Raw genomic sequence first — 23,623 nt, forward strand, 5'->3', positions numbered from 1 at the left:
CATCCTAAATTTTATGAAACAGTAGCTAATAACTAGTACAAGGTAGGTCATTCTGAGCCCATGGTGAATTGAAGTATTAAACTTAGGTTTTAAAAAATGATTCTGAAGTAATAGAATAAAACATCCTTAGGAAATATTAACAAAAAAAAGAGAAAATGAAAAATAAAATTGAAATGTTGGAAATAGACCTACTAATTTTCATGGATGAAATTAAACACACTCTTTGGACCACATTGAAAATAGAATAGGCACTAAGAGGGGAGAAATATCAAATGTTCTTGGAACAAAGGGCAAATAAAAAATGTCTCCTGTAAGTAGATAAAAACAGAAAGTACTTTCATTCCATTGTAAGTGAAATATCAAAAATAAACTATTATAAGCATATTCGTATAAACCATAACAATGACCCAAAACAATTGGAAGAAGGTGCGACAGACTTTTACAGATAGATGCTAATATCAGAACCTATATGTAGTGATCCTACACTGTTTCAGGTGATTCCATGTTGCATGAATCTAATGGATAATGAAATGATTTGTAGCATACTGACTACATTAGAAATTCTAGACAAATTGAAATCAATGAATACTGATAGTGCTCCTAGACCGGATGGCTTCACACCGAAATTTTTTATTTATTATTGGGAAATTATTCACATATATGTTTGTAATACAATTCAAGCCTTTTCCACTTTAAATATTTACCAAGATCATATAAAGCTATATTCATAGCACTGACTCCCAAAAGTCAGACACCAAATTCCTTTTCTGACCTTAGATCGATAAATTTAAGTAATGTTGCACTTCAAATCATCACGAATCTGCTAAACCAGATATTTATTTCAGAGGAAAAAATTAGTTTTATAAAAGGAAAATCCATTCATGAGAGTATTAGTTTAGTCCAAGAAGTTCTTCAATCTATAAATCACAAAATTCCAGGACAGAACATGATTCTGAAGTGGGATATGGAAAAAGCAAATGATCGAGTGGAATGGACTTTTCAAATTGATGTGTTAAAAGTTTCTATGAATCATAGATTGAGATGATTCGTATGTGTGTGGAAAATAACACATTCTTCCCCATTCTTCCAGGCATCTCGAGGCCTTAGACAAGGAGATCCAATCTCTCCAAGCTTAGGGTTTAGGGTTTAGGCCTTAGCAGAATAAATACTTAGTAGAAATATAAAAAAACTGTATTTTTAATAGACATGTGGGGACATATTTCACCAAACATGGAGCTCCAACAATACCACATAATGTTTTTGCAGATGATACACTTATCTTCCTAAATTGAAAAAAACTCCCTCAAGAACATGCTAAATTACTAGAGAAATATGAAATGAAGTCAGATCAAAAAATAGATAAAACTTTAACTGTGTTTTACATGTCTGCAAAAATGCCTACACATAAGAGGACTAAAATTCAAGAAGATACACATATTCATGTTGGATCCTTTCCATTTACTTTTTTAGGCTGCCCTGTCTTCACTCGTCAAGTTAAATCTATTTATTCTGATAGACTTCTTATGAATTTAGATGGAAAATGGAAGGATGGAAGGGTAAAATTTTCTCCCCTGGAAGGCATCTAACATTGATAAAGTTTGTTTTAAATATCATGCCCATTCATGTTCTGTTGGTTTCGTCACCTACCTCAAAACGTTTTTACATCAATTATCAGGATATTAACAAAATTTTATGGGCCAATAGTGGAGGCCAAAAACACTATCATTGAACATCTTGGGAAAATATTTGTTTCCCTAAAGATGAGAATGGCTTTGGGATTTAATGTCTGGATGATATTATGAAAAGTCTTCGTATGAAAAGAGCTTGTCTTCGTATGAAAGACACTCTTTAGACTAGATTACTTTGAGTCAAATTTGTAATCTTGGATTTGAATAACATATGCAGGAGGTGGCCTAAAATAATTCAAAATCTCATCTCCATATGGCAAGAAATGAATGAGGTTATTCAATGGAAGTTTGGGCATGGCCAGATCAATGTTTGGTCAGCAAACTAGATAGGTTACGGATGCCTTGAGAATTTCCCTAACACCACATGTTCCTATCCCTACTTAAATGTTCAAAATTTATTACATTAAGATTACATTAAAATAATCTGAAAATTTTAGGTATGTTTGCCAGATCACTTTAATCAAAATTTCACCATTGGATAGTAATATCTTCATGTAATTAATTTTCATCAAATCATCAGTAAATTTAGACTTAAATACTTGAAGGTAGTAATTAGGAATCTGAAGAAGTTATTGAACCAATCAAATGAAGTCAAATTAAGACAAACATTTTTTAAAAAATTAGAAAATATGTTTATCTTCATGTCATAGAAAATACAAGTCTTAAATGCATTATTTGACTTGTTCACCGTATGGCTAAACTAAGTACCCTTTTAGTATAACTAAGGCTGCTATTTTATCTTCACTTACAAACAGTCAACTAGTGGACTGAGGATCTATTGTGTTTTGAGCAATACCCTTATTGAAGCATGCATTACTTTGAAAATTCATCAAAATTCACATTTAAGAATTTTACTAAAATGCCCTAAAAGCTTAATCTTTTGATCCTTTAGCTTACGTGATGTGGAAAATGAAGTTGTCTACTAAAATCTAATTTTTTATTTGGAGGTTGTTAAGGAATTCATTACCGGTGCATACATCTGTTAAGAAATCAGGAATTCATACGGCATCTAAATGCCTTTGTTGCACTAGAAAGCCACATATTTGGGATCGTGATCATCTATTTTTCTAAGGAGAATGGGCCACACATACGTGGAGATGGATGCTTAAAGCTTGAGAAATTCCAAAAAAGACAGACTTCTCACTCTTGCATCGGATTCAATACTTTCTACAATACACATTGGGAGAAAGCAAAGACACTATTCTTAAATGCTATACTTGTATATTTTTATTGTGGGATATATGAAAGAAAATAGATTGCCAAAAGTGGGAAAACAGAAGTAGAGGATATAGGTCCATCATGGAATTTTTTAAGTTATGGATTAAGACTATGGATGAGATTATCAAACCTTTGAAGGTTGCTTCTAAAACATACATGGTGGGGTTACGGAATCGGAATCTTCCCATTGGTCATATCATTATACTCATCAAGTTAAGTTTATTTATTGGATGCCACCCATTACCTCCATGTACAATTTAAATGTAGATGGGGCATCCAAAGGTAACTCGAGGGTAAGTATTGGGTGGGGGGGGTGTGTGTGACACGATTCTAATCACAATATGATAGGTGTCTTTTCAAATTATCATTCTTTCAAGAATAAAAATGGCCCCAGAACCTTGGGCTCTTTTAGATGGCATGATTACTTGTGATAAAATTGGAATTTAGCATGTTATTGTAGAAGCAGATTCGACAGCTTTATGCCATAGGATTTACGCGAGCCTGTGAGTCATGGAAATTACAATGATGCTGGGTCAAAATTATTTCTTTATTCCCGAAAGCATTTTGCATTAGACATACTCATCATGATGGGAATTATATAGGTGATGCCTTAGCTAATCATGTGATTAGACAACAAGGAAATCAGTTTTTTTTGCAGTTTATAGGAACTACCTCTCAATGAAAGAGGAAGTTATCGTATGGAGAAGATGGGGATCTCATACATAAAGTTCAAAAAATACTTCCCTCTATAATTGCGCTGCATTGAATAGCCTAACTGGACTCAACACAAGAATACTTGACTTACCAAGGTACAGTCGTTTCATGCAAAGAGCTTTTTGTATGTATATGTAGCATGTCAAGTATTCTATATAATGAATAAACAAATCATGTAAATTTATTACATGATTTTTTTATTCATTATATAGAACTATTTCATATTTTTCATGATACAATTTGAGAAAATTAAATGTATTAATTTTGCATTATAATGAATGTAATATGGAGATCACTAGTCTTTAAGCATGTGTTCTAAATATTCATATTTGAAGGATACGCGAGAAGGACATCGAAGTATCTGGATAGAATAACAGTATCTAGTGATGTCGGACGTCGTCAATGATGTCGTCCGGTCGGGTATCAAGACGATGCTCTGATACCAAGATGATGTTGGATGTCGTCAACAGCGTCGTCCGACATGTAATTCACTAATGTGAATGTAACTATGTGATGCAAAGAAGCCCTTGATGAGTGTACGTGCAGGTCCGACTTGTGGGAATTTGCCGAGTTTTGAGCTCCGGGTAGGCAAAAAAAGACGATGACTGTGACCTTCTGACCTTCATTGGAGAGACGACGGCACCTACAGTGCCGAACGGAATAAATCCGTAGGAGCTCACACGTAACGGATGGGCTCTGCCCGTGCATAGGGAAACACTCAATGCGTAGTTTTCTCGAAGTAATCTCTCGCCTAAACTAACTCGAGCGCGATGGAGTGCAACCGAAAGTATACTGGAAGACGTAATATAACTGATGAGCAAGAGAACGGTGTACCTCGTCGGTTGTGACGTTTGTCGTCTTTGTCTTCATTGGGCATGAATCGATGCGGGGAGGTACAGGAGTGTGTGCCGTTGGTAGGGCGCAGCTTGGCTCGACTAGCGGTAGCATTACAACGCAGGAGCGTGTTGTTGGAGGGAAAAAAAGGCAAGGATGAAGAAGAAGAAGATGCGTGGCGAGCGGTGGCGAGGCGACTCAAGCAATCGTTCATCCCGATGAGCACGTTCTAACAGGATCTGGTTTGATGAATCTGACGTCGATCGTGAGTGGAATAAAGCAGCATGTCGACCATGGGAAGTGGCAATTTTTGAGGTGGAGAAGGCGCACCACTAGTTAGACACTGGAAGTGCGGTGTGCCGAGTCCGTTCACGGCACAGATGTTGGCGGTAACAGCAGAGTTGATCTCAAACAATGTCACAACACGGGCATAGGTGAGATCAAGAACAAACCCTGCGTCCGCACCCAAGGCAACAAATGCGAATGGTGTTTGTGACACCAAAGTTTAGAACGGATCCACGAGGGCTGCTCCATTGGCGGGTAGTGTTGTCGTTTTGGTCATGTGCATGATCCGGCACTGGCGACGTCCAGCGGCTGCTGTTTGAGTTGATCCATCACAGAGCGGCAACATCACGTTGTTCCATCGCAGTGTGGCATCGAAACCCCTCCATTGGATGTCGACCAAATGCACGCCCCAGAAGCATCGAACCGGATGGAGATTTGCGTCATCGGGAGGCAGCGTTGACCCATGTGGGACTACTCTGTTTGCGAGTAGATTAATGTATCGGCACCGTGCGCAGCGGGAAAATGGTGAAAGTTTGCGTCTGCAATCCGGTGAGTAACAGACCTTCCCAGGGGGTCGACAGGCTACCGTCGCGATCGTCCAAAAGACAACGGAGTGTTGACCCGCAGGGTGGGGTCCGCACGCAAGGGTGCTTGACGACTCAACGTGTAGCATTTTTTGCAACAACGGGAAGCTCGCCGTCTGAGAGTGGTGCAATAACGAAGTGGTCGGGGGAGGGGGGGGGAACGTTACGGCCTGACATGCCTAAGCAGAGGAATTCAGCAGCGCAGGTAGGCCTCCTCACTGCTCCTTCTTTCTCTTCTCTTCTTTCCTCAGCCTTCTTCTTCTCCCCTCTCTTCCTTCCTCTCCCCTTTCTCCTTTCTTCTTTAGGCATGAGATCTGATAACTTACAAAATAACTTCCACAGAAAAACCAGATATGGTCTTGGACATGCCCCATCATGGCCTTATATAGGGCCCTGACGAGCCCATTACAAACATTTAGACAAGGGGCCCAACAAGGGACCCCTTTTTACAACACTTAAACTAAAACAATGGGGAAATTTTAAACGGCTCGAAAATGAAAATGACAGATAAACATGATGATACGAACGCGTTACGATGAGTACGGTGAACTCATCATGAAAAACACAAAACATGAATTGGACGAACAAAAATGGAGAATTAAAACACGAGCATGTGCGCGGACGTGCTTTACCTGGGGTATTTAAACTCGGGCATCTTCACGGATGCTTTGGCGTGCCGATCAGGCTGGACACAGAACGGCACTGATGTTGATGACGGCGAGGGTGGCTCTGATGACGTATCCTGAAGGTTGTTTGGGCGCGCTCCATCATCTAGCCTCACTCATATGATGAGTATGCCCGTTCCCCTTATCATTAGTGCGGAGACAATAAGGATAGATAGTGTGTGCTCTTTAGTGGAAAGAGTTCACTAAATTGATATGTACGAATCCCTAAATGATACTATAATGAATTGTCAATCAGGTTGATTCACGTCATGGTTGTATAAGTGGTTTTTAGACCTGACAAACCAAAGACGTATTGTGGATGGACAATTGTACTTTGACTATGACCTACGTGTTCCTAATCATGGGATTCTAAATAGTTTGGGTGCATCAAGAAGTTCACTAATACGATTGAGTGGTCAAGATGGGATTGTCCACCCTTGGTGTAAGAGGTGACAGCTCAAGGAAAATGATGTGATGAAGTCCTTGGCCAAGGTAGTGAAAAATCAGATAAGAGTTCTCTGATGATTTCCAAATGCCTCAGTACTAACTCGGATAACTTATTAGGGTCTGATAGTTGACCATATCCTAAGTCGTCCTATGAATGTCAAGTAGATGAGGGATTATACATAAATGGTAATCGATGATGAGAATGTTCCATGAGTGAGTTGATACAAGCTCCTTTGTATCTTCTAGAGCAAGAGGTGTAGCTTGGCACCCCACGTGTCTTGACCTATTGATTAGGTTAAATTGAATCGACATCAATTAATCTATATGATGATATAGTTAATTAATTTGGAAGGCCAGTAAGGTTATTGGGCCGCTGGAGTCATGAACTAGACTAATACATGGGCCTAGACTAGAGGGTCACACACAAATGGTTTTTGGATGTCAAAAGATATACTTAAGTTTTAAGGGTTTTTATGAAAAATACCCGTTGAGTATAAATAGGGGAAGGCCCAAAACAAAATACACCTCCGGCCAGAATTGTTCAAGGGCCTTCCCCTTCCTATCCCTTCCCCCCACACCTCCTCTCCACTCCTAATGCGATTAGGCTGGGGGGCTCGTCAATGAGGAGGAGATCCGACGTGCCCGATGACTGCATGGTTATTTCTAGAGGCTGCACACTTGAGCAGCTCGACTCGTCTCACTCCGAGACTAAAGAAATCACAGATGCGATCTATGCACAGGTACTTTGTTTAATGGTTTTCTCGATGTTGTTCGATTCTTTTATGAGTCTGTCGCTGCATGGAATCCTCGTCTTCATCCATATCAAGGATTTTATAATCCAACAGTTTCTCATGAACAATCTGGAATAATTTGATTTGTTTTCCAAAATGGTGTACCATTTTCTGTATTGTTCGCTATTTATAGTGTAAGATTGTACCCATAGAGCCTTTCATTAGGGAAGTTGAAGGTGACCAGGGAAACCAACATATCACACTTGGGACAAAGGGAGGAGCTAATTGAGGATGCATGAATGAGCACTATGTAGAAAAACAATGGCATCAACAAAAGCCCAAATGGCAATGCGGTACCAAATAACATAACAAGTACATCCAAGGAAAAGAATAGAATGAAGATGAAGAGTAAATACCTATGTGAACCTCAAGCACAAAGGGCAATATTCAAGCCGTCCGAAAATGCTCAAGCTTAGTTCTCAATATTGATATTCTCTTTCCATTTAGGTATGGTTGATGCTAACCCTCATCTACTTCAGTTGTATCTGGAATTGACTTTGGAGGAATAGAAGTGTACTGCATACAGCTAATTAGTACATATCATGTTGTATCGCTTTTATTGGAGGTCACATGTTATATCCATGGTGGCATGATTGATCTCCATCCATCTCCATTCACTACATATGGATTACACCTAGCATAGGGCTAGCAGGACGTCTTTAATAATATGATCCAAATGAGCAGTTTGATCAAATTTAAACAGCATTATGATTCTTGAAATCATTATCATTATCACCATATAATTGCATTAGTTATCATTACCTCATTAACTGTTTAAGAGAATATACTCCACCTTTCTTGTGTATGGCAGATTCCCATAAATTCTCAAGTTGCCGAAGTGGGTCAACAAACCTCTCAATTTGACATATAGTAAAATCAACTCACCCCCGCTGCATTAGGCGAATCAAGAAGGAATTATCATGAAAACTGGCATCGAATGAGGAATCTCTACAACCACCATATTTAGCAACATTCATCTCAGCAAGCCATAGCTTTTGGAGTTAATGTAAAACACCCACCACATTCACATTCATAACCCCATAACCTAGAAAAATAATATGGATGCATGAAGATTTTAATTATATCTTCATTTCACTGTTTCATACTTGATCTTATACATACCCAATTAATAGTTCAATTCATAAAAAAGTGTTGAAAACAATTCAAAAACCCAGAAAAAACACAAAACCCAAACAATATCGCACACTTTACTTGAATTCATTTCTTATGACTTGATGCTTGTTAGAGCTTATAAAATTTATTCTCTCAAAAAATGTAAAAATTTACCTATAAATTTTCATACATCAACCTTTACTTACTCGTTAATAATTTAAATTCCCTTTTAGGGCCTAGTTAATAAAACTAGTAAGAGTTTAGAACCATTTGAATCCCTACAAAACTAGTATAAACACCAAAGCCAAAAAATATATCTTCATTAATTCTATTCAAATTTAATTTTTCTTGTACCTTGATGTTTTCTTAGTTTCTGAAATTGTTTCTCTGAAAAATAGACAAATTATGTGTACTTTCTCATACATCAACTTTATACTGAGTTGTTAAAAGCTAAGACTCCCTCAGCAGGTTGAATTGATAAAATCAGAGTTTACAGTCATAGGAAACACAAACAAACATAAAAATACAAACCCAGATTAGAGTAATAAGAACTTTATTTTAACTTGCAATGTTCCCCCTAAATGCCTATTTTAGTTTACAAAATTATCTCAAACAACAGAAAACTTAACTACAAATTCTCATACTTCAACCTTACGCTTAATAACAGCTTTAATTTTATTTGCTATTAGAACTTATAAAAGATGAATAAAACCCTGAAAAACAAATAAAACACTCAAACCCAAACATTATAATAAGTATCCAATTCAAACTTGATTTTTGATGTTCCTATAAGCTTGTTTGAGTTTCTAAATTCACTTTCTCAAACAATAAACCAAACAACTATACACTCAACTTTACTTTCTAGGTTGATAATTAAAAAAGGGCTTATTATTGTCTATCGGGAAGCGTAGATCATATATTACAAGATGGGCTAAGAAGAGCACACTTTGCAGCTCTTGCGGCACAAGCCAAGAAAACTGTTGGATCCGATCATGAACGAAGGGTTTTTGGTGCACTCACCGACGGCGGCCCATGTTGAACATAACTCATTATTATCAACGCAAGAGGTGCCTACTGTGGCAGACGGCAATTGGTCAAAGGGTCCGACATGGATCCACTTAGTGGCTGACCATTTCTGCCCTTCAATGACAGGGCAGCTGCCATGGAGGCTGAGAATGTCTGGTGTGGCATTCAGATGAAGACTGAAGAACAGCAGCGCATCTCCTTTCCTCGGCTTCACTGCCACCAATGAATGATTCATATATTAAGGATTCCATCTAAAGTCTCATATCTCTCTCTCAAAATATTTTATAAATATATATATGAATCCGCCCATCTATGGATTCATCTATCCATAAATCTCTCCCTCTGTTTTCTACTTTTCCCTAACTCAATTATTTAGATACATTCATTCCCTTATCTCTTTCTATCCATGCATATACCTCTCTTGGTAATGTTTATTGATCTCTCTATGTGCATTTATGTAAATACATGAATATTTCTTAATATCAATGTATCTAAGTCCATCAATAACTTTATCGCCATCTATACCTACATGTGTATATGCATACATCTCTCTCTCTCAAATCACTTTCCTTGGCTTCACGGCCACCAAGGAATGATAAAATTCATAACAATGAAGGCCCATATTGTGTCTTCCATCCACAGTCCCATCACTAACTCAATATAAATTGTATACTGATCCATCTATCTATAAATATTTATCATTCAATTCTCTAAAGTTCTCTAATTCAATGTAAATAACTCCATTGCATATATCCTACCATTCATTCGCGTGTTTCCCCGATATATATATATATATATATCAGTCACCACTTTATATCTGTATGTATCAATGAATCAGTATATTAATTTATACTAGTAAACACAAACATTTTTCTCTATCCCGATGTCTATAAGTACATCCACTGATACTTCTCTCTGTTTATATATATATGAATCCATCTATCTCACAAATTATTTTCTCAATCTCCAAGTTTCTAATTTATGTATAGATATCCATCCATTTATTTATCTCTCCAAATCTACGTACATTCCCATCTAAATAACTCTGTATTATCAGCATCTCTCAAAGAATGTGTACATCGAGAGATAGATATATCTATCTCTCAATGCATGTCTATCTCTATCATCCATCTACTCAGAATTTCTATCTCTCTCATGGTGAATGACTTACCCGCATTGCGTTTCTTTGCGCAATCTGACCAGGTGTCATCCTTCTCTTGGAAAAATTTCATCTGGATTAAACAGTTGTGGAATAGTTTCAAGTTCATCAGCAAAGAAAAGCTGAAGACCATCGGCAACATATAATGTCTATGTATAGCAGAGAGAGAGGGATAGAGAGTGAGTGGATAGAGAAAGATATTGAGAGAGAGTGAGGGGGGCAGAGAAGGAGATAAAGAGACAGAGAAAGAGTGAAATGGAGAGAGAGAGAGAGAGACTGAGAGAATGAGGGAAGGATATTGTGAGAGAGAGTGAGACTGAGAGAGAGCGGGAGAGAGAGAAATGCACAGAGAGAGAGAGGTGAGAGAGGTGAGAGAAACTAGATCACATGAGAAAATAATACAGAAGTAACAAAAAAAGAGAAGTAGAGAAATATAGATATTAAGGCATGTAAAGAACAAGAAATAGATATAGAAAAAATAAGAGATTGGGGTATGGAAAGAGCTATATATAAATATAGAGATTGAGAGAAAGATAGATACTGGGATAGTTAAAGAGCTAGAGATATAGATCCCGGAAAATACACAAAATGATGAATAGAAAGATACAGATACAGATAAATATGTATAGAGAGAAATAATAGAGATTTAGGAATGGAAAAGATAGAGATAGAGAAAAGAATATTAATCAGGACAGAAAAAGAGATGCAGTTAAAGAGATGACACAGATCCAGATATAGTTATGGAGATAGAGATAGAGATAGAAATAGAGACAGCGATAGCAATGGCAATCACGATAAGGATAGTGATAGCGATAGAGATAGAGAAAGAGAAAGAGAAAGAGATAGAGATAGAAATAGAGATAGATATAGAGATATAGATATAGATAGAGAAAGAGATAGAGATAGAAATAGAGATAGATATAGAGATATAGATATAGATAGAGAAAGAGACAGAGAAAGAAATAGAGATAGAAATAGATATAGAGATAGAGATAAAGATAGAGGTAGAGGTAGAGGTAGATAAAGATTGAGATAGAGATAGAGATGGAGATAGAGATAGAGATAGAGATGGAGATAGAGATAGAGATAGAGATAGAGGTAGAGGTGTAGGTAGAGATAGAGATAGAGATAGAGATAGAGGTAGAGGTAGAGATAGATAGATATAGATATAGATATAGATATAGATATAGAGATAGAGATAGAGAAAGAGGTAAAGGTAGAGGTAGAGGTAGAGATAGAGATAGAGATAGAGATAGAGATAGAGATAGAGGTAGAGAAAGAGATAGAGTAGCGGTAGAGATAGAAATAGGTAGCGGTAGAGATAGAGATAGAGATAGATAGATATAGATAGAGATAGATAGATATAGATGTAGATACCGATGCAGATGCAGATGCAGATGCAGATGCAGATGCAGATGCAGATGCAGATGCAGATGCAGATGCAGATGCAGATGCAGATGCAGATGCAGATGCAGATGCAGATGTAGATGTAGATGTAGATGTAGATGTAGTTGTAGATGTAGATGTAGATGTAGATGTAGATGTAGATGTAGATGTAGATATAGAGATATGTATAGAGATAGAGGTAGAGATAGAGGTAGAGGTAGAGGTAGAGATAGAGGTAGAAGTAGTGATAGAGGAACAAGTAAAGGTGGAGGTAGACGTAGATGTAAAGACAAAGAAAGAAAGAGATATGAATAGGGATAGAGATAGAGACAGATATACATTGACATAGAGGCAGTATGTACCTCAGAGTCGGGAAAGACGGTCTCGCCACCCTTGACAACATCAGAGAGGTACATGAGGACAGTGGCAATCCTGTGCCCCCCTCGCGCTATGTTTACCTTGTCAACGAAGTAGTCACAGTGAGGCTCATACTTCTGCCCAATTTCATAATGTAGAACCTGGATAGATTCTCCGTTCTCTGAAATCGATAAATTCAACAGCGTCCACGCCATAATCAACCACAATTCATGAATTAAGTTTTATCTTTTGCTTTGTTAGAGAGCCTGGAATATGTTTACCCTCAGGAAGGAAGGTCCAGATTGCAAGCCTGCGCTCTATCCTGGATACCACTTCGTCCTGTAAGGAAACGATTGAAGTTAGAAAACATGGAAAAAACAAGGCAACGCGCTCTTCATTGGTTTTGAGAGAGAGATGAATGCATGTACACATAGGGTTGGACATTTAGGACGGAGGACCGGTTTGACCAGTTTGTCAAACAGGGTTAGTTCCAAGGGTCAATCCGGACCGGAACTACAAGTATATTTTTAAGATTTTTAATAAAATTCAATAAATATCAAATCCAACTCCATGGAGAGGTTTCTATTGAGCTCAGCTTAGATGCCATATATTTGACCATCTGTGGGCGTAGAGGATCTTTAACATTACTTTGAACATAAATAGTCAATCTGACTGGACCTGGACTGGTCCGAACCGGATCAGGACTGAACAAGAACGAACCTTAACCAGACCAAAGTTTACGTAAGGTTTAGGTCTTTGCTGAAAACCCAGACCGGACCGGACCGGACCGTCAAACATATAGGTATAGAGGGAGAGAAGAGAGAGAGAAAGACAGGTATCCGGAGAGGCGAGAGAGACAGGTATGGATACAAGAGAGAGGACAGGTATGGATAGAAGAGAGAGAAAGACAGGTACGGAGTCGAGGAGAGAGAAACACAGGTATGGATGGAGGAGAGAGAAGGACAGGTACGGAGTCGAGGAGAGAGAAACACAGGTATGGATGGAGGAGAGAGAAGGACAGGTACGGAGCCGAGGAGAGAGAAACACAGGTATGGATGGAGGAGAGAGAAGGACAGGTACAGAGCCGAGGAGAGAGAAACACAGGTATGGATGGAGGAGAGAGAAGGACAGGTATGGAGCCGGGGAGAGAAACACATGTATGGATAGAGGAGAGACAAAGCCAGGTATGGAGCCGGGGAGAGAAACACATGTATGGATAGAGGAGAGACAAAGCCAGGTATGGAGCCGGGGAGAGAAACACATGTATGGATAGAGGAGAGACAAAGCCAGGTATGGAGAGAGGAGAGAGAAACATAGGTACAGAGAGAAGAGAGAGAAAGACAGGTATAGAGAGATACGAGAGAAAGACAAGTCTGGGTAGGAGAGAGAGAGGCAGGAATGGAGAGACGAGAGAGACAGACAAGAATGGAGGAAGGAGAAAGAAAGAGAGATATGAAGAGAGAGAGAGAGACGAGAGACGAGAGAGATAACCGGGATACCTGGCGTCTGTTCAAGAACATGCCGGAGCTGGTCCTGACTTCACTCGGAACGCTCTTTCCGGTCTCATTGTCAGCCACTGTTGAGTTCTCCAATTTATCCTTCGCCTGTTCCAACAGAAGAATCCCTCTTCATTCCAGCCCAAAATTCACTCAACTCCGGAAGAAAACAAGAACAAGAACTTCAAAAACAGAGAACAAATCCATCGCTTTCTCTTCACCAATTCGATGAGATGATCGCACTCGTCAGACGAAAGAAACCCCTCATACAGAAACGCCCTGCGCAAAAAAAAAAAAACAACAGACCATATCAAAGGAACAATTATAAACAAAAATATAATCATGGGTGTAATCATATTTAAGCGCCAGTAGATCGGAAAATTCAAATATGGAAGTATAATCACCTGGGCTGCCACGAAAGCTGGGTGACTCGCCTGAGATCAACCTCCCTATACAGCAAAAATTAGCGAAGAACATATATGCTAAAATAAATGAATGAAAATTTTAATTATCCCAGTAGAATTGGATTAAGCTAACGTTGGATTGAATCATTCGGAATTTTTCTATTGCTGAAGAGACTCGCGATAAAACCAAATCCCCATAAATTACATTATACCTAACACTCCAATTCATAATTCGAACTGTAGAAGAACACTAATCTATTTTAAGGCGAACGCTTCCTTGTCCAAATTAAAAGAATAACACGTCAATCAGCCCATCATTCCCGGAGATTAACACTCATGAAACCGCGGGAAAAAACGCCAGATTCGAATCGGAGGAACTAAAAAGCCAAAAAAGAAGGAATCTACCCCAATTTATGGTCGCCAGGCCTCTGTCGGAGATCAAATTTAGACTCAGCGTGAAGAGGAATTCCCGCCGAGACGAGGAAGAGTACTGCCAGAAGAGCGCTGAAGAAGATCTGCTCTCGAGATCGCATCGCCATCGGAGGAGAAGAAGACGACGGACTGTTCTTGGCAAGGTCAACGCGAACACTCGAGTCAGTTATTTGAAGGGTTAATAGCACGAAATGTCCCAAACTTTTTCAAAAATCTGAGATATATCCCAAATTATTTGTTTACACGGTACATCCCAAACTCTCTAAGTAGACTCCGACATATCTCGGTTATGACGTGGAATCCATTGTGGCTGCCAGGTGGATTTCTGGCCAGATTTTGACATGGGCAGAATCCACCTGGCAGGCACGATGGATTCCACATCATAACCGGGATTAACCCTTTTCTCTCTCTATCCTCGATCAAACCTAGTTGAGAGAGAGAGATGCGTTCTAGAGAGAAAGAGCGAGAGAGCGAGAGAGAGATGCGTTCTAGAGAGAGAGCGAGAGAGAGGCATTCTAGAGAGAGAGAGGCATTCAATGACGATATTTGTTTTTAGACAAGAGAGAGAGAGGCGTTCTAGAGAGAGAGAGAGGCGTTCAATGTCGATATTTGTTTTTCGATAAGAGAGAGAGAGGCGTTCTAGAGAGAGAGAGAGACGTTCTAGAGAGAGAGAGGCGTTCAATGTTGATATTTGTTTTTCGATAAGAGAGAGAGAGAGAGAGAGAGGCGTTCTAGAGAGAGAGAGACGTTCTAGAGAGAGAGGCGTTCAATGTCGATATTTGTTTTTCGATAAGAGAGAGAGAGAGAGAGGCATTCTAGAGAGAGAGCGAGAGAGCCAGAGAGAGACATTCTCTCTCTCTAGAACGCCTCTCTCTCTCTCTAGAATGCCTCTCACTCTCACTCTCTAGAACGCCTCTCTCTCTCTCTCTCTTGCTCTCTCGCTCTCTCAACTAAGTTTGATCGAGGATAGAGAGAGAAAAAGGTTAATCCCGGTTATGACGTGGAATCCATTGTGTCTGCCAGGTGGATTCTGCTCAGGTCAAAATCTGGCCAGAAATCCACCTGGCAGCCACAATGGATTCCACATCATAACCGAGATATGTCGGAGTCTACTTAGAGAGTTTGGGATGTACCGTGCCAAAAAAATAGTTTGGGATATATCTCAGATTTTTGAAAAAGTTTAGGACATTTCGTGCTATTAACCCTTATTTAAACTCCTCTCACTAGTGTTGTTAACTTCTTGCTCTGCTACGAAGCGCTACGCACGAAGCCCCTACGTTACATGGGCGTTGACTCCGAGGTCATTGGACTGCGCCGCTTCGCACAGAGTCTGTGCGACGCGCAACGCACGGGTTTTTCTGGATGGATCTGGAAGGCCCCTTGCGTTGACTTTTGACGTTTTGGGCCCATTTAAAATTCTGGCCCACTAATGATTACGATGATGGAGATGAGATCCTCAGTTTATAGTTACGGATCGTTCCGGACATGGACAATGGACGTGACGGGATTCCAGTCCTCCTAGGACGAATTTTCGTCCCGTCCCTCGTCGTGGAAGAAAAAAACTAATTTTATTTTTAAAATATCAATATAGATTCTTCTCAGTTTTTTAGGGAATTACAGAGGAGAGATAATGCGAAGGGCCATATGTACAATTATTTCTGAGCGGTGTCCATTTGCACACACGTAAAAAAACAGGGACTTTGATACAAATTGTCATTGCGACGCTACATGGCTACGTTTCAACCTTCAGATGTGAATCCGACGGTTTTTCGTCCAGATTCGTCCGTCCAACATCCGAGACCTCCGGACAGACGGTTTTTTCGTCCCATGGGACGAAAACCGTCCCATCCGGTGGTCCCTGAGATAAATTTTCGTCCCAAAATTCATCTGTTTCTTTGGACATGACAATTGTTTGTTTTCGGAATGAAAAAATTGTCTCCTCTGTGTCCCTTCACTATACCTCAGTTGGCGCGCTATGCGCTGCGGAATTTTGTCCTAAGTGGGTGAATTTTTGACTGCCCCAGACCCATAGGCCGGCACGCAGACCGTGTGCAGTGCAGAAATCTGAACCGCCCGCCGTCCCAAATCGCCCTCGTGATGGCATCCTGGGCAATTCAGATTTCCGCCCAACATCTGCTCGACACGCTCGGCCCCGCCACAACACCCCAGTTAGGCGGGGGGACTAGATGGCCTTTATTTGCTAAATTTAGCCAAAAATTGTCTGACTAAAAAATGAAACTCGGAACCTCATTGTATCGGCACAGGTAGACACGAAATAGCCACTCAAATAGCATGTTTACTCCACTCCACCCCAGGCCCCGCGTGTATAGTTCTGCATCGTCCCAGACGTGGACAATGGACGGGATGGGACAAATTTTGTTCCGGTCCAACGTCCAGATTCAGTGCAGGGATGAAGGACGGAGCAAATTTTTGTCCGACAGTACGAAAACCATCCCATCCAGTCCTCCTGGGACAAATTTTTGTCCTGTTCGGGAAAAAACTGTCCCGTCCCTCGTGCTGCACGAAAAATATCCATTTTATAAATTATATATATTAATATAGATTTTTCTAAGTTTTTAGGCAAATACGGAGGAGAGAGAATGCAAAGGGACACATGTACAATTATTTCTGAACAGCGTCAGTTGGCACGCGCGTAAAAATACAGGGACTTTGATGCAAATTGTCATGGCGGGGCCACATGGCTACATCTCAACCGTCAGATGTGAATTCGTCCAGATTCGTCCGTCCCTCATTTGGTCATCCCGGGGACAAATTTTCGTCCCAAATTTTGTCCAAAATCCTAGGAAGGGATGATTTTTTCATCCTGGTACGAAAAAAATCGTCAAATCCGCGACCCTGCACTATACCCGCGTGCTAGGGAGGATAAAAGCGAAAGTTTGAACCACACCACACAGTCATGCAACCGACTAACATATGTGATCCATCCCTAGATCCATCAAACAAGGTGACAACATCATCTAACTAGCACGTCTATTTTCCTTTGTTTTATATTCAAAAAAGGTCCACAACCAACATAATATTACACACATGAAAACGCAAGGCAAAAAGTCACCCATCATACAGTGCAATCTCAGTTAGCTTTCAGAAAAAGTCAACTATTGACGATGTGAGACTTTGCATAGGTCATAAATAGTAAGATAAAGTTATCTGACCTAGATGGGAAACATTGACTTTCTGTAGAGACATGGTGTCTGATAAAATGACATAGTAAAGAATAAAAATAGTTAGAATGGTGAAGGGAAAGCCTGGGTTGATGTGTTTGGGATTGTAACCAGCAAAGGCAGGAGATGGATGTAACGACAGGCCGCAAATGGCGAGAGAAAACAGCAGCGGGAAAGGCCAGGCAAGAGGCGAGAAGAATTTGTCATACAGGGACGAGGATGGAGTTGGTTAAAATGAGGCGGTCAACGGGGCTGGCAGCTGCGTCACTGGCACTGACGAGGGCGAAAATTCTCGGGGGAAAGGAGGGAAGAGAAAGCAACAGCGGGAAAGCAACGACGGGCCGCAAATGGCGAGAGGCGAGAGGCGAGAGGCGAACTGGGCGAGAGCAAGAAGAATTTGTAACAACGGGCTGCAAATGGCGAGAGGAAGCAACAGCGGGAAAGGCCGGGCGAGAGGCGAGAAGAATTTGTCATACACGGACGAGGATGGAGTTGGTTAAAATGAGGCGATCAACGGGGCTGGCAGCGGCGTCACTGGCACTGACGAGGGCGAAAATTCTCGGGAGAAAGGAGGAAAGAAAAGAGCAGGCGGAGACGGGCGGCGCCGGGGCCCGGCCGAAGGAGTGTAGAGTTCCCGACAACGAGACAGGCGTCGGCTGACGAGGAATTGAGGTTGGCAGCGCACCACCCGCCGGGGGTGGGGGAGCCGGGAAGGCGGACGAGGAGCTCAGAATCGATACGGTCGAGGACGGGGTCGTGGTGGGGGAACTTGCGGGCAAAGGGGGCGTTGCTTGCGGCCATGGGGTCGAAGTCGGCGGCGGTGAGGTAGTGGGGGTGCTGCTTGGGGGGGTTGTCCCAGGTGATGAAGTGGAGGTCAGAGTTAACCGTCGTGTTTCGGAAGTCGCGGGAGTTGCAGATGACGGTGTGGAAGTAGCCCTCCGGCGAGGATATGAAGTTAGCGTAGTACATCAGGACGGCCCTCGGGAGATTCTCCCATCCCCACACACAGTACTCCACAAACGCTCTGGAGAGCGCCATCCATGCCGAACCTGAGAAGAAGAAGTTTGAGTATGCCGATCTAGAGAGAGGAAATATCAGATGAGAGGACGAAAGTCGCACCAGTGAAGAGTTTAAAGGCAGTAGGCACACTTCGCCTCTGGGTGATCCAAAAAACATCTTCTTTCTTCGACAGGTAGAGTCCCGGATCGATGATGATGGGCTTCGCTCTCTGGAACCTAAGAAAACAAGGAAACTGCAGCATTAGCAGATAGATAGATAGATAGATATGTAGAGAGAGAGATAGGGAAGATTAGAGCCGTTGCCGTACTCCTTCCATCCAATGTTGCTGGTGTGGTCGATGAAGTTGAGATCTCGAGGGAGAGAGGACATCGTGTGAAGCAGATCTGCAAGAAAACCAAAACAGTTAGACATCGAAATAGAACACTTTTAAAAGTTTGAAAATTAAACACCATTCCTTGGGAGATGATAGAGAAATGATAGAAAATGCCGCAACCCTCAAGTCTCCTTCAAGAATTTGAAAAAAATAAATAGAAGCGACACCTATTAAGATCTTTTTAGGAATCCAAAATTAACTGTCTTCAATAATTTCTTCCAAAAAAATTATTTATCTTGAATAATAAGTTTTCTGCTTTTTTTCAGCTCCTGCAATTAATCCAAAGTTCGATTTACAATAAACCTAATAAGTCAGCAGGACCCCCCCACCCACGAATTCCTCATGAGGAGATAATAGCAACTCTAAAATCTCATCAATAATTCAAATATTTTTAAAAAAGGATGCCATTAATCAAGTAGGATGAATAAAACATCAGAACAAGAGAGAGATGACCTTAAAGATATCTACAATCTAAATAACATCATTAATTATATGGAAAAAAAATTTCTGGCTTTATTTCAACTTTTGGAATGCATCCAATGTAAGATTAATTTATTACTCTTAACGTTTAAATTTCTTAAACTTCACATCAAGTCTCACTAAAGAATTCAAATCATCAGCCAGAAAGATGAGCGAAATGAAAGAACGTCCATCTATAAAGTATTTAAGAAGAAAACGTGAAAACAAGAGATGAATTATAAGATAGTTACAGGCAAAAACATCAGCAGGACCGTACACTCGAATCCTTTGTAAGATTATGATAATAACTCTTAAGTCTCATAATAGAATTCAAGTTTCCAGAGAATGTCATTAATTAAAATTATGAATCAAACATGAGAATAAGAAATGAATGTCAAAATATTAACAAAACGAAACGCTACAGATTCTTGAATTGACAAGTTTCCCAATTTCTTTTATGGAATTAAAGAACATTTGATTTACTCTTTAACTAATAAATCGGGAAGTTGAGTAGGGAGCAAAGGTATTTACCATCCTGTGTAACAAGGGGGTAATCGGAGGCACTGAGATTGATGAACCAATCCCATTCACCACCCTCCTTCAGCAAAATGGCGGCGGCGTGAAGTGTGTTAGCAACCATGGTAGGCCCTCGGTATGTGATCAAATTGGCCTTGGTGATCATCATCACATTCCCAACAGCCGCAAAAAGAGGATGATTCTTCACAAAATCGCGCAGATCCAGCCGTTCACGCGGCGTGGCCTCAAGATCAAGGTGCACGATGTAAAGGTTGTGAGGGTGGTACAATGCTAGCAACGCACGCTTGAGCATCACGCCATCGCCGAGAGAGCCAGATATGAGGTAAGCCAGCCGAGGTAAGGACTGGGATTTTGAGGTTTTAGCCGCTGCCATGGCCCTAAGCTTGTCTTCGATGAACACTGGCCATGTTGTAGATCTAAAGGATGATGTAATTGAGAAGGGCAATGGAGAGGACGAGTGGCCTGAGATGGTGTAGAGGAAGAAGATCACGGAGACGAGCGAGCAGACCGTCAATGGCAGTACCCATTTCCGATCTCCAACTGCAGCACCTTTCATGGCCTTCGATCTGATCAGGCCAAACAAAAGGAAACAAGATTATTGTTTGGATACGTGAAAATTTATACCTTACACGAGCCCAGATTAAATTTTGGTGTAAGATATCAATGGAGTGATTATTCTACAGAATAATAGGGAATTTAAGAAGAAAAAAATGTCATTTTGGGGATTCTGACAATTTGTTCAATTGAAACAAAAATCTTGGAGCAGATCTTGCAGATATTTCAATTCCAGCAAACGACAATGCTTTCACGTCGAATGTTATAATCCGTGATTTTAGCTTATAAGCATCGTAAAGAACAAATTACGGGAAGAACCAAGATTCAAGATTTTTATCGGACGATACAGCATTTCTTTAAACAAACAGAACCAAAGAACCGGATTCCTCCGATCCATGAAAATCGCGACGAGCAGGACCAACTCACCAAAGGAGAAGTATCGCCAAATGAGAAAGACAGCTCGTCTGCGATCTCCCAGAAACCCTAAAGATCGCCTTCTTATCGTCTTCCTTTCTCCAACGGCCAGCGCCAGCGACGAAGTAGCTATGGATTAGCTCTGCGATGTGGATCTCGGTGAATCCGAAAACACACGATAATTTACTGCAACGAAAAGAAAACAAAAAATTCGTTCGATACGTTGAAAAAAACGCAAGAACGGAAGAAAAAATGAGATCGGCGAACTCAAAAATCGCCGTTCTGCGCGATTTGCGGAGGGAGATTACCAGATCGGCGGTGATTTCCTCGTTCTTCGTCGTCTTCGTTCTCTCCAATGTGAGAGCAGCGTTGATGGAGTTGCCGAGGAGGTTTGTTACGCTTTTTATCGGGTTAAAATATTTAATAATTTACTAAAACGCTTTACCGCTCTCCCCCGTGAAAGGCGTTTTATGAAAAATATATTTCTCTCATTTCTTGGTGGCAGCCAATGGGCGCTTGCCACGTGGTTTTTCTTCTTCGACGTTTAATAGCTGATAACACCCCAGGGCAGTGCAGGGACGCGGACGGGACGATAATTTCGTCCCGTCAATCGTCCACAGTCCTGGACGGGATGATGGACGGGACGAGGAATTGTCCGCCCGTCCCCGAACGGGACGATTGCTTCGTCCATAGACGAAATAACTGTGCCGTCCGGGGCCTTGGACGGAGGACGGGACAGTTATTTTGTCATGTGGGAGTATAGTACGAGCGTGATAGGTCTACCTGCCGACGCACGTGCTGCGCCACGTGTTAATTTCTGAGTGGTCTAATGCTGACACACGCTCTGTTTCTTCCGGGAACATTGGGCGTGACGAGAATTTCTTGGACAGGACGCGACATGGACGAAAAAAATGAGCAGGACAAACCATGGACGGGACGATTTAGACGAAACTCTAAAAATTAGGACGTAGGACAGGATGAACTTCGTCCCCTCCATCGTCCACATCCCGGACGATCCGGAACTTTAATTGACAAAAACACGGTGCTCGGTACGACCAACGCGAGGGTCGTATGGGTAAACTTATCTAATCACATCCTGGGACACATCCAGGAGGGTTTTTATCTATGTCAAGTTTTAATGTTCGCAAGAGTTTATTTACGTGGAGCGAGCGTAAATCTCCCCTTTATGCGCTGACCCCACTCTCCCAGTCGCACACTACACAAAAGTAAAGAGATACAATGAGACCTCGGCAGGTCGCTGGGAAGTCCTTTGTCGTTAGTGGGTGGTTCTTGTCCGCCTTGAAGTCTGCCATGCTGCCTTTGCGGGACGTTGTGGATTATAGAGTTTTAGTTGCATTGCCCATTTTTTTCAAAATTCTTGAATCTTATCATGAGTAGGAAAAAAATTATACAGATAAACTAATGGAGTATAATGACTAATGACACCCCAGTGTGTAAATTTTTGGATTATGGGGTTTTTTTATTGGCAAAAACACGATGTCGGGTATGACCAACCCAAGGGTCTTGCTCTAAAACCCATTCAACCATGACCTGGGACCCACCCATTTAATGTCCGCAAGAGTTTGTTGACGTGGAGCGAGCTTACATGTTCCCATAATGCATGGACCCCACTCTCCCACAACCACGACACTAAGTAATGAGACCTCGGAAGCGCTCACCCTTCCGCCTAATTCGAAGCCGCATCATCTCAAGCTAGCAGGGTGGACTACGCCCACCTCGAATGGAGCCTCGCCACGTGCTTCATAGGGGCCACGTACTCCATCTGAGGCGAGGATAACTCCAACACTACTTCACCATCGTTACTAGGGGGCTTCGGCGAGACGTCAACGCAAGCACTTCTCCGAGCACCTGCCAGGTATCACTTATGTATCTTTTCCTTTTCTGCTCATGGGTGTAGACGAGTGGGATCCTAGTGTAATTGGGATATTTAAACATGCTCCACACCTATAAACATTGATAAACACTTCACTTTATAAATAAAATCCCCCTGGGTGGCGTCCAGGGCACGGATGGATCGGTCTATGGGCACAACCCCAGGGTTGGCCGTACCCGGCACCGTGTATTTTACTTTTTTTAAAAAAAAGTAATGAGACCTTGGCAGGTTGGTGGGGAGTCCTTGGTCGTTAGCAGCTAGTTCTCGTCCCCATTGAGGTCTGCTATAGTTCCTATGCAGGACATTGGGAAGTCATGGGTTGCGGAGTTTTAGTTGTATTGTCCATATTTCAAAATTGTTGAATATTATCATGGGTAGGAAAAAAAATATATAAATAAACTATTTTTATACAAATCAAATCTATGTGTAAGTTGGAATATGTTCGCTCTCTATCATAGTGTTTCTAGCAAAACAAAAACCAGAAAAGGAAAACTAAACAAAGATCGCAAGAATAAAACATGTGGTAGTGAAATTCCACTACATAAAGGCGAGGTGCAACATCCAATGGGTGCTCGCCAGGTGGATGGAAA

At 41.1% G+C, this 23,623-nt stretch overlaps 2 protein-coding genes across 3 annotated transcripts; both read right to left on the reverse strand.

Annotated features, from left to right (window-relative positions):
- Nucleotides 1-9,205: 9,205 nt before the first annotated feature.
- Nucleotides 9,206-14,782, reverse strand: LOC144707548 (putative prolyl 4-hydroxylase 6). The gene is made up of 8 exons (XM_078580720.1): nucleotides 14,573-14,782; nucleotides 14,168-14,212; nucleotides 13,985-14,042; nucleotides 13,767-13,871; nucleotides 12,549-12,606; nucleotides 12,273-12,448; nucleotides 10,537-10,597; nucleotides 9,206-9,578 (listed from the first exon to the last, which is right to left on the reverse strand). The coding sequence occupies exons 1-8, from the start codon at nucleotides 14,704-14,706 to the stop codon at nucleotides 9,271-9,273; spliced, it is 945 nt and encodes a 314-aa protein (XP_078436846.1). The 5' UTR covers nucleotides 14,707-14,782; the 3' UTR covers nucleotides 9,206-9,270.
- Nucleotides 14,783-17,578: 2,796 nt separating this feature from the next.
- On the reverse strand, nucleotides 17,579-21,596 carry LOC144707547 (beta-glucuronosyltransferase GlcAT14B-like). 2 transcript variants are annotated; one of them, XM_078580718.1, is made up of 6 exons: nucleotides 21,448-21,596; nucleotides 21,152-21,325; nucleotides 20,165-20,736; nucleotides 19,109-19,184; nucleotides 18,901-19,016; nucleotides 17,579-18,830 (listed from the first exon to the last, which is right to left on the reverse strand). In XM_078580718.1, exons 3-6 carry the CDS (start codon nucleotides 20,724-20,726, stop codon nucleotides 18,313-18,315), a joined length of 1,272 nt encoding a protein of 423 aa, XP_078436844.1. In that variant the 5' UTR covers nucleotides 20,727-20,736; nucleotides 21,152-21,325; nucleotides 21,448-21,596; the 3' UTR covers nucleotides 17,579-18,312. The 2 variants fall into 2 exon arrangements, with proteins under 2 accessions (XP_078436844.1, XP_078436845.1); XM_078580719.1 differs by having other exon boundaries at nucleotides 21,152-21,281; nucleotides 21,448-21,526.
- Between the last annotated feature and the right edge of the window lie 2,027 nt (nucleotides 21,597-23,623).

Source organism: Wolffia australiana, chromosome 9, assembly GCF_029677425.1.
Source record: "Wolffia australiana isolate 7733 chromosome 9, ASM2967742v1".
Taxonomy (NCBI): Eukaryota; Viridiplantae; Streptophyta; class Magnoliopsida; order Alismatales; family Araceae; genus Wolffia; species Wolffia australiana.